At 31.5% G+C, this 12,674-nt stretch overlaps 1 protein-coding gene across 1 annotated transcript; it reads right to left on the bottom strand.

The window, feature by feature from the left end:
- Positions 1 to 1,708: 1,708 nt before the first annotated feature.
- LOC123903037 lies at positions 1,709 to 3,454 on the bottom strand. The gene is made up of 2 exons (XM_045952896.1): positions 2,142 to 3,454; positions 1,709 to 2,051 (listed from the first exon to the last, which is right to left on the bottom strand). The coding sequence occupies exon 1, from the start codon at positions 3,048 to 3,050 to the stop codon at positions 2,157 to 2,159; it is 894 nt and encodes a 297-aa protein (XP_045808852.1). The 5' UTR covers positions 3,051 to 3,454; the 3' UTR covers positions 1,709 to 2,051; positions 2,142 to 2,156.
- Positions 3,455 to 12,674: the final 9,220 nt, after the last annotated feature.

Here is a 12,674-nt window from a genome sequence, read left to right as displayed (position 1 = left end):
ACGTCGCCACTAATTGTCTCATATATCACATTCTCAATATTCCACGACATACACTAAAGTTGAATGCGACGGACAATTGCTGCTTTCAATAATATGAAATCATACCAATATATATATATATATATATGCACATGCACCCCTACAAAATAGGCCAGTGGACCATCAGTGCTACCTCTATATATTTATCGTATAGTGTTAGTGTTAGCACAACCCTACCGTAAGCAAGTGTATGAACTAAAAGGGCTATTTTTTTCTTCATTTCTTATTCCAATTTTTTATCAATTAAAATAAATTTGACCTCACTAATAATTATTTATTTAGTCCAAAGTGGTAAGAGATATGGATCTGTGGTTTGATATTCAACTTTTGTACATAGAGAAAATTGGTTGTAACAGATTAGTAACCCCTCCCTAAATTGCAATGTATTATTATATTTTATTTTATGTTACATTAAATTTATTTTGAAAAATGTTATATAAATAAGTCTTTGCAAAATGTCTAGCGTGTTTAAAAAAATTAATTTCGTTGCAATTTTTGAAAATGGTAGTCAAGTTATACAGAATCAAGTACAAGTACTAATACTATACATCATCGTACCGGGAAAAGCAGTTTATTGGATAAATGATGAGGAAAGCTCCGTCGTACTAGGTAAAGCTACGTACACTCTTGAGTTAGAAAAACCCAGTTCCCTAAGTATATCATAGTACCACCGAAATTGATGTCTAGTTCATGTGAGATATAAGTAAATTGATTATTAGAACTCAAAGACTCACGTAAAAGAGTAAGATACATTTACAATACAGCGCCTTCTAGGATGAGAGAGCTTGGTAGGTCTCCCACCATGGGCAACTGAGCTTACGCTAAATTTGCTTGTACCATATTTTTCTTCAATTATTCATCTATTTTTTATTTAGTTTTTTTTTTTTTTGCAAAACATCTTCTATTACTCATCACTCTTTGTTGATTCAATCAATTTTTATTTGGCCAAATCCACAAGTCAGCGACCTGCGACCACGGCGTCTGGCGCCCAACAATTTTCCACCGTCTATTCACCATTGCAGAAAAATCACCAATGTTATGAAATCAACATTAAAATTGAACATCAACTCAGAAAATAAACCAAACATTCTACTATCCTTCTCTACATTTTCCATAATAAATTCTTCAGATTAACATCATCTGCTCGTTTCTGTGAATTTTATGGGTAGATTCATGTGTTTTTTATAAAAATTAATCAAAACATACATCATTTCCTACCTATAAAAGGAAACACTACATAAACCATGAATGGGTATAAAACAATCTGACTTTGTTTGGACAGAAACCATGAATGGGTATAAAACACTCTTCTCCTTTTCCTACCAATTGAGTTTTTCTAAGATCCAATTAATTCCAACACTGTTGACGGAGGTGGCTGGGATTAGAAGAATCTGTAACAAATGAGAAGAATCGAGTAAACAATAATTTTACCCGAACAAGATTTGTGGCGAAGAAGGCAATCGAATAAGCAAGTGATGACTTGCGAGTCTCAACAAGAACAGAGAGAAAGTGGAGAGAGGGGGGGAGTTGTATAAGGTGTTGGTGGTACATTATAACATATGTGGAAACTCACGATCTGACGGTTTTAAAATGTGATGCACGGTGAGAGACCTACCAAGGTTAGAAACTCACGAGACTCACGAGACTGAGCCTTACAGTACTAGAAAAATGAAGAACATCTATCTATCTATAGATTAACAGAAGATGATATATTTTACATATGTATTATGAACATAGACACGTATGCTTTTCTTTAAATGATTATCTATCTACTCCTCATAGAAGAGCGAATTTGCCCAATCTCAGAAGGCTCGTTCCTTGCTATACATCTTGATCTCACCCATAAGAATCACAATACAAAGAATCCGGAGGAAAATATTTAATCTGGTTCATGTCACGTTCAGCACAAAGTAAGCATTATGTTGACCTAATAAGATCAGATTAAGCGACCTTCCATTACTTGATCTTTAGCAGTTAGATCTTTCAATATTTTTTTCAAGGCACTATGGCATCTGAAAGTATTCAATTGTCTTCTGTAAGAATATATCAATCATTTTTAGGTTTAAGAAATGAAGAAACAACCTGGTTATAATTTGGCGTACCTCCAAGGGAGATGATCAAGGAACATGGATGGTGAAACAATAATATCTTTGACCACGTCCGCCGTTTCTACCGTAATTGCTGCGGTTTTTATGAGCAGAATTCCGGCTGTTATTCTTCTTACCGCCGCGGTTATCATTGTAGGAGGATGGTTCAACAAGGTCCTTTGGTTGTGTCGCAACCATCGCAGCCTGTGCGCCGGTAGCCGCCATCTTAATTAGACCGGCTTCCTCAAGGATAAGCATAGAGCGGGCCTGATAAAATTCTGGAAGAGTTTTGCTTTGCCGAATAAGTGTACCGACCCCTTTGTATGCATCGGTGAGTCCGGAGACAAGTTGGAGAACGAGTCGCTGTTTGGAGACAGGGGCTCCAACATTCTTCAATTGGTCAGACAGCGTTTTGAGTCGCTGACAGTAGGCGGAAGCAGTGGGAAAATCTTCCATGCGAACGGAGGAAAACTCCTGCTCGAGAGTGACTGCGCGAGCGTTTTGATTGTCCTGGAAGATGTTGGTCAATCGATTCCAGGCCTCCATGGCAGTGGAGTCTGGTTCAATGATGGTAGCCAACAGATCGCTGGAGATAGTGGAATAAATCCACTGTAGAACTGTTGCATCAAGAGTTGCCCACAGCTCTTGCTCATCATCAGTTTCAGGTGTCTTCGTTTCCTTGCCTGGTGCGGGAGGAATGATGTGATGAAGGACCTTATGAGAGCGAGCATGAATTTTGAAAAGTTCAACCCAAGTACCAAATTGAACGTTTTCCATCTCAAGAACAATGGGGATGTGGTTCTTGATGTTGGTTACGGCGAGAGCCGGATGGAAGGGGTTCTTTGGTGAAGAAGAGGGCTGCGATGTAGGAATAGCAGCATGGTTTGGGGTTGACATAGTGGGGTCAGGGGTTGGGATTGACATGATAGTGGATGGAGAAAAAGAAACAGAAAGAAAATCGTGTAACAGAAGGTTGAGAGGCTAAATTCTGTAACCTAGGTCTCTTGATACCATGAAAGGAATTGTTTTCCCGTGTCTTTTCCATTAATCTGTATCAATATAAATACAATGATCATGTGTGACCAACATAGAAGCCTATTAACTATACATCAATGAATTGCTTAAAATAGTTTAGGAAGGTATTGACTATTCTATGAATGGAAGAGATACAGATTTAATTACAAGAATATTCTAACAAATATTCTAGTCTATCAATGCTAACTATGGTTGCAACTTGCAAGGTCTTTAGTTTTTAGTTCAGTTTGGTGTTGCTGCGTTGGTTTCAGGTGCTGTGCGATTTGTAATGTTTAAGGATTCTACAAAAAGGTGTGTTTTGAGGTTTTTGTTTTCACTAATTAAAAGAAATTTACAAAACTAGCCTTGTTATTAAAATTGAGTTGTATAGATAGAAATGGTATTTTAGACAAATATAGTGGGAGCAGACTTGCTAACTTTTTTTTTTTTTTTCACCACCAGTTTAATATAGTTTGGAGGTCAGTTCTGACATCAAGTGATCAGCCCCCTCCCGATCTTCGTTGCGGTGGATCGAACCGTGATCCTCCCTACCAAGTTCAGCGTCAATCACCACTGAACTATCGATTGATTAGACATGCTAACTTACTCCCACGTATTTTTAGGTGGGAGTAAATTAGCAAAAAAAAAAAACACACACACACACATATAGTACTTTTATGAAATTTATAACAGCTAAATTTATTAAATACTTTAATTTTATTCTACTAATTTTTCATTTATAAGCTATCAGTATCAGCTATCAACCATAAATTAACTTTTCAACTATAAACTAGCTTATAATTTAGTTTTACAAAACAGTAAATATAATAAGATCTTTATTATTTTACTCAAGTAAGTGAGGACAAACCCCATTTCATTTATCCGGATCCGCCAATCTGGAGACTAAATTTAAATAATTTAATTTATGTGATAAACTATCCGAAAAAACATTAGGTAAAATGACGTGATATCTCTTATAAGTTAATTGGATGTCTTGTGCCTTATAAAATTAAGGTCTCGGGTAATTTGAACCGTTAATATTAGTGTCATATTCCCAACTAGAAAATTGCGATATCCAACTTATACCAAAAATAAGTCACGGTACTTTATTTTGTAATGTTAAGACATAATAATAATCATATACACACACCAAGCAAGTACTGTATATTGTTTTAACACAGCTACAGCTACAGCTATATATAATAATATGAATGACAGAGAAAATAATAGGGATGTTTTAACCAATTTTGCCGTGTCTTGAAAGGTATAGCTGAAGTGTGTGTGTATTTACGATATTTTAATTGTTGCTTGGACAATTAAGTTAAGGTACTACTACTAGTACATTGCATTGTATTGTATGCATTTGCCAGCTGGGTGGTGACTAGCTATGGTATTCACATTTAAAAAGTCTCTCTCCATATTTGAAATTTGGGGGGAATATATATATATATATATATATATATATATATATATGGAGTAACAAGTAAAATTATATTCATTTTTTTTTATCTAATCATAATATTATTATTATTATTATTATTATTATTATTATTATTATTTATTGCATATAAATTAATTTATTAAAATAAATATTCATTATATATGATCTTGTCTCCACCTGCCAATTTTTTTGATTCATCTTTACTTTAAGGTGTATCAGAACACCGGTAAAACTAACAATTGAACTCGATATAGAGAAATCAATAGAGTTATTGTTTCTATGATTACATAATATCAATATGTACTACGTACAATAAACCATGATTTATAGGTAATTAAGATCCTTTATTTATGGCGGAATAGTATTAGTATACAAAGTCAACATATCTCAATGAGAAAAATAGGATTTGTGGCTACACAAACCCGTTGGAGAGATTAAAACCATCAAATTCAAAATATGGCAAATTAAGTAACTCATGGGTGGCGATTGCAATGACTAATTTATTTGCGATATTTCTCATGATCTGAGGTGAGACTTATATATATATATATTCAAGAACTCATCATAATATTAATGTTCTCTTCAATTTATTACTAGGTAGGTGATATGAGGTGATTGAGAATTAATGAAGGCCGAGCAACATCCGTAAGTGATGGTGGGGTGATACCCACAAACACTTCAAAATTCAAGTCATTGGGGAGCATTGTGAATTTATCATCCATTATGAGTTAGAGAGAATTTGAGGCTGTGTGAAGACTTTGTTAGATTGAGCCTTTATAGAAATAAGTTCTAAGATATATTGAACTATAAACCAATCTTAAACACTAAAGATGATAGAAATTTGGCATTCTATTCAATGGTTCACATCGTTTCTCTTCTCAGCATTTGTAGGTTAATTAATTAGTCTCACTTCTCCAACAAGTTCTATAAATCACCGCATCGAAAGAAAAACTTATTTTAAAAATAAAAAACCACATTGAAAGAGGGAAAAAAAAAAACAAGAGAGACCGAATAGTGGGGACATTTATGTTGACAGTCATTCGATACAATTTCGTGATCTATTTTTCGCTATACATAGCATTTTCCAATTCGGTGATCTGCTTTTCGCTATACATAGCATTTTCCTCTAATATATGCAAGTGCTTGTACATTTATTCTATTTAATATTTTCAAGAAGAAGGCAATTATCCGATTGTCAGCTATTCTATTCTAATTAATTAATCTTTGAATTACCTTTTTTCCGCCGGGGGAAGTGGGAGATCTCATGAGAATTTGAAGGAAAAATCTCATCATGATGCATGAACGTACATATATGCATAAATTTATTTTTTTAATAATCATTATTATTAGTACATACTGAATCATGTTAAGAAATAGGACTTTATCCATAATCCATCCATAATAATACAAAAGTACGTCTAAATGAAGTCTAGTTAATTAATGATAGTGTTTGTCCTAGTCGCAATATTTAATGTATTAATTGTATGAAAAAAGACAAACAGATTTGAATATGAGTGAGAATGACAAGGCATGAGGAGGAGGAGGTAGGAGAGAATAGAAATGCCAAAAAAGGTATAGTAGTCAATAATTTTGTTAATTAGAAAGTTTTGTGTGTAAGACATGATTGAGTGAATTTTGAGCAATATGAATGAGATGATGGACCACATGATGATACATGAAGGTGCATAAGAGCACATTAATAATGTCTCTCCTTTGGTTGGAGCCGCCTGGCCCGCAATCTTATCTTGTTACATAAATAAAAATTGCCAACTTCACCGATATTGTTAGTTGGTTCAGTAGCGATTGACGTTAAATTTAATAGAAATGATCAATTGCAACTGTAATTGAGAGAACTGAAACCACTTGATGTTAAAACTGATACCCAAACCAGATTAAATGGTTCAATAGACCGGATACTAAAAGGGAAAACTAAAAAAAAAATGCCAACTTGCATGGTTAAACATAAACACTATAGTCCTTTTTTTTTTTTTGCATTGCATTGCATTGCATTGCATTATGTGTGTACGTACTCCCTCTCCCTCCATTATATATTTATGTCTCTACCTTCCCTTCCCTTCCCTTCCCTGCCCATGTGTTCACTTCCCCCACACATGGCCTGCCACTTCCTCATGTATTATAGTACTACATTATACTAATATATTATACTGATATACAACATACATATAGTTAATTTCTTTAGTTATTTATGATTTCTCTATCTTAATTAGTGCAATGTTATATGTTATAATTTTTCATCTTAGTGCGGTGGGTTTCTTAATTTAATTTTTTTTATCTTGATGCAATGTTTATTTAATCTAAATCAAAAGTTTTAATTAATTAGATATATTAATCATTCGATTAATTTTTGAAAGAAAAAAAATTGCTTATATATTTGAGACTCTAAGAGAGAAGAAGAAAAAGTGAAAAACATTAACCATGCAGGTGGGACTAATGCATCATCATCATAATATGAAAATGAAAATGCTCAAAATAGATAAACGTGTTTTGTGTGTAATTTATTGGCAAGTTCTATGGTGCACAAGTCCCTCAAGTTGTGCATCATGTATAAGTCATCGAAAACACTATAACGAATATGAATTTTACAAAATTCACCGTTAGATTGAAAGTTTATATCGTATAGATCATCCATAAATATTTTTTAAAAAATTGAAAATCATTTAATATGTTATTGAGACCTATCAAAATTAACGGTTTATGGATTTTTATTAAATACCGTTAATCTTGATGGGTCCCAATAATATATCAAATGATTTTCGAAAAAAATAAAAAAAAATTACGATGATCTAAACGATATAAACATTCGATCCAACGGTAGATTTTGTAAAATTCGTATTCGTTATAAAAATATCGAAGACTTGTGCATCATGCACCACTTAATCAAGTGATGCATGTTTGACAAAGTCATTTTGTTTATATATACACAATAGTACACTATAGTAGTTACTAAAAAAAATAGGAACATTATTAATTATTAAAAAATTAATTAAATAAAGAATAGCACACTATTAATTAAATATAATAATTAATTTAATCTTCAGCTCGAGTACGTGATTTACCTGAACTGGCCGACACTTGTCGTGCAAAATTCAAAATCACTTGCGGTTATTATTATATTATATATTATATTAACAATAACGATAATTAAACAGTTACTATTATTTGCAATTGCAACAGTTTTATACTATTTTACAGCGGTCAAAATCAATTAATGTCAGGTTATATGCTGATTCTGATTCTGTGTGTTGTTAACTTGTTATAAAAATGTAGATGTAATTATAGGAATATTGGTTAACATATTGCCATCAAAAGAGCTTACAAAAGTCAATCTCGTGTTAATTAAGTAATTATATAATTTATTTTTTTTATAAATTAAGAGTTTTATATTTAATGATACAAGAAATTTAATGTTTGAGACATAAAATGCACAACTAATATCAACAAACACTTTCTAAATTTGATTCCTTAACATGTCTCATAATGACACATGCTAACATTCTCCTTTTAGTTAAACCTATCAAAGTTATGGAATTATAAACCAAAGACTAAGATAGAACAAACAAGAAATTAAACTACGTACAAAAAATAAAACTTAACTTCATTTATTTCATTCGTTAACTTCAAAATATCTCACTGAGATTACATATATAATGTGAATAATAAAGTAAGAGGTACATAGACTAATTAACCAACGACTAAAAGACCTAAGCTTTTTTTTTTTTAAACCAAAGAAGGTGAGAGCAAAGTGCTCAACACAACAAAATATATATAAAATAGAAAAGAAACAAGAACAAATAGTGGGACCGCACCGAAACTCCATTAAAAACAACATACTCTAAAACTAGAAAAGGATTAATAAAAGACCTAGCTAATTAATGTAAATAAAAAAAAGACCTAGCTAAAAGCTCAAATAATAAAATTACACATCTAATTCCTCAACATTTTATTTTGTTCGGAGACATTGCAAGAGGTAAACTTGGTAAAGGATTCCTACATATTATTTGGTTAGCGACGACATGGAGCATATGTCGTATGCGCAATAATATATTGTTTAAAGGTGAACATGTTAATATAGCTACTTTAGTTGACCAAATTATTTATATTACGTGAAATGGTGCAATAATCTTTTAGCTTGCTTTTATTGTACAGTAGAAACTCTTTAAATTAATACTCGGTAAATTAATAAACTCTCTAAAATAATAAATTTGTTCGGTCCCGACTTGGGCCAGTGTAAAAAATTGAATAATTCGATAAAATAATAAGATAATAATTTTTTGGGAGATCCCTTTATAATTTCCGGTCCCAAGAAAATCATAAATTAATAATTCATAGAAACTGAAAAAAAATATATTACACTTTGTTGAAATATGATTCAATAGTTGTTTGTTTTCCTTTAAAATTCAAGTCTGTTTGGAGCTCATCTCTAACTTTTCTTATTGCATCCAATAGCTAAGGTGTTGTATTTTTGTATTGTATCATAAAGTTGTGAAGAGTGTTCGACGCCATAAGTGTGTTTGATATTGTTCCTTGACTAACTTTCAACTGAAATTTTCCCTCAAGCCATCTCTGCAAGTCTTTTTGTGTGCTTGCAGGATTATCTCTCTTGTACTCGCACAACTCCTTACATATTTGATCTGACATAGTTGATTTTGCAACACCTTTTAGATGAGAAGCCATCTCGTGAGTGAGATATGGTTTGAATACTTTTAACACATTCATGTAATTTATATATGCCAAACTTGCTTAAGAATACATTGAACATTCCACTTGTTTACATTTACTATACACTTCAAAAGTCAAAAGTCATATTTCCAATGAATATGAATACAATATTTATTAATTTACATTGAGTCCAAAGATTTGCTGCAACGTAATTCTAAGAGACATAGACTAATTTGCCTTTTTGTTTGGTATGTACAGTATAATTACTTAAAAACTCTTTAAATTAATAATTATTAATTTATCGATAAATTAATACAAATTAATAATTGAACTTAATTTTCTATGGTCCTCAAATAATTCTGCCAAGTGTCTTTATTAAAAATTAATAATTCTATGGTCCCCTTAAATTCTATCGCAAAAACTAAAAGACCCGACTAATAAAAACTATATCTAACTATCACAAAAAAAAAAAAACTATATCTAACTAAAAACACCTAAATTATTTAATTAACTCCAATCTTACTCTATTATATATAGTGTTACGGTGAACTTTGTATCCATGAAAGAATGCAATTATTATAATAACACTAATACAAATTAATAATTGAACTTAATTTTCTATGGTCCTCAAATAATTCTGCCAAGTGTCTTTTTTTTTTTTTTTATCATATGACTAAACATTGGTACCTTCTTACATACAAATTAAACAATGTAAAATAATAATTTAATTGAATGATTAGATTGAAGCTGTTTGAAAATGGAGATGAATGATTATACATAGTAATATTAATATAATATGAGAGCATATATATATTTTAAAATGAGTGAAAAGCCAAGGAAATCGGATGAGAAGTAGCATCAAATTAAAATATGCGTCACTCTTCTAATTAACTAATCTAACCCCATCTATAATATTTTTATTATTATTATTATGTTTCATAGCTACCTAGCTAAGCTAGAGTTGATTATTCAACAGTCAGTCATCCCCTTATTTAATATTCAAATCATGCATAACCAGTCACTTTCTAATTTCTCTAATTAAGCCACTCACCTGTGTATGTACTGTATACTGCTATATTATTATATAATGAGACTCTTGAACAATTACCCGCCCGCGATGGCTTCAATTGAAGCATTCGTGAAACCTCAAAATCAATGCAATGCTCAAATGTCTTCTAAGACTAATTAAGAGCACCCCAATGCAATGCTCATAGTCAGTCAATGTGTGATTTTTCTTTTCAAAAAAGCCACAAATCAACTCGTACAAGTGAGAGAGAATGAAATCTCTAATTAAGTTTCTCCTACTTAATTTTAACCTGTCAAAAATAGGGCGGGCCAATTTAGGTAGTAAAATTCAAAATGTCATTCTACCCCATATGCTGTAGAGCTAGCTCGTGGATTGGAGGGTAGATCCGTCAAACAATTTTATTTAATTTTTGCATGAGAATTCATAATTTGTATATTATTACCCAAAAAAATACTTATGTTTTGATTCTCCAACAACTTAATCAGGGGCGTTTCCGAGTTTTAGGAGACTCTGTGCAAAATATAAAAGTGGTCCCTTAATAAAAAAAATTAAAAAAATTATCGATTTAAATTGCATATAATATAAAAAAAAACATTCTTGTAAACATATAAATTATCAATATTAAATCTTACATTAAATTAAATGGAACAAGAAATACAAAATAATTATCTTTGAATATAACGTCAAAAAGGAACATCATAATCTAAGATTAAATTTTATGCAAAGATTAAAATGGACTAAAACTATATTTACGAGTATAGATAACCAATATATTGATACTCATGATATTTAACAATATATAACTATTATTTTAGGGCCTAAAAATTAATCTATTAATATACATCTAATATTTTATAGGTATAAATAATATATAAGTAATATTATAGGACCTCAAAATTTTAAGTTGAGGCCCTCAAAATTTTGAGGCCCTATGCCGTCGCACACCTCGCACATGCATGCGAGCCTCCTCTGAACTTAATTAATTAATGTTGGTGAATGTACTAATGATTTTGTGTTATAATTCACATCAATTTTTTAGTAAAAAACAATATAAAATACTATGACAATTATTTTTTAAAATTAGCTTGCTGGTTGGCACTCCCCCGCCCTGCTTGTTTAGAGTCATAATTCTCTCAATTTTTGACATTACTAATGTTTTGGGAATATAAATGCAATAATGTGGCATTTGATGTTTTTGACATTACTAATGTTTTTGCTGTCAACCACAAAAAAAAAAAAAAAAAAAAAAAAAAAAAAAAAGAAGCTCCTCTCCTCTCCTGTTGCTGCTGTATAATGAATGTATATAGACCGACCATAAACGAGCATACCTATCTCATATCAATATATGTTCTTTCCAATTACGTCGCCACTAATTGTCTCATATATCACATTCTCAATATTCCACGACATACACTAAAGTTGAATGCGACGGACAATTGCTGCTTTCAATAATATGAAATCATACCAATATATATATATATATATATGCACATGCACCCCTACAAAATAGGCCAGTGGACCATCAGTGCTACCTCTATATATTTATCGTATAGTGTTAGTGTTAGCACAACCCTACCGTAAGCAAGTGTATGAACTAAAAGGGCTATTTTTTTCTTCATTTCTTATTCCAATTTTTTATCAATTAAAATAAATTTGACCTCACTAATAATTATTTATTTAGTCCAAAGTGGTAAGAGATATGGATCTGTGGTTTGATATTCAACTTTTGTACATAGAGAAAATTGGTTGTAACAGATTAGTAACCCCTCCCTAAATTGCAATGTATTATTATATTTTATTTTATGTTACATTAAATTTATTTTGAAAAATGTTATATAAATAAGTCTTTGCAAAATATCTAGCGTGTTTAAAAAAATTAATTTCGTTGCAATTTTTGAAAATGGTAGTCAAGTTATACAGAATCAAGTACAAGTACTAATACTATACATCATCGTACCGGGAAAAGCAGTTTATTGGATAAATGATGAGGAAAGCTCCGTCGTACTAGGTAAAGCTACGTACACTCTTGAGTTAGAAAAACCCAGTTCCCTAAGTATATCATAGTACCACCGAAATTGATGTCTAGTTCATGTGAGATATAAGTAAATTGATTATTAGAACTCAAAGACTCACGTAAAAGAGTAAGATACATTTACAATACAGCGCCTTCTAGGATGAGAGAGCTTGGTAGGTCTCCCACCATGGGCAACTGAGCTTACGCTAAATTTGCTTGTACCATATTTTTCTTCAATTATTCATCTATTTTTTATTTAGTTTTTTTTTTTTTTGCAAAACATCTTCTATTACTCATCACTCTTTGTTGATTCAATCAATTTTTATTTGGCCAAATCCACAAGTCAGCGACCTGCGACCACGGCGTCTGGCG

The sequence above is a fragment of the Trifolium pratense genome, linkage group LG1 (assembly GCF_020283565.1).
Source record: "Trifolium pratense cultivar HEN17-A07 linkage group LG1, ARS_RC_1.1, whole genome shotgun sequence".
Taxonomy (NCBI): Eukaryota; Viridiplantae; Streptophyta; class Magnoliopsida; order Fabales; family Fabaceae; genus Trifolium; species Trifolium pratense.
This window is presented reverse-complemented; position numbering and strand designations above follow the sequence as displayed.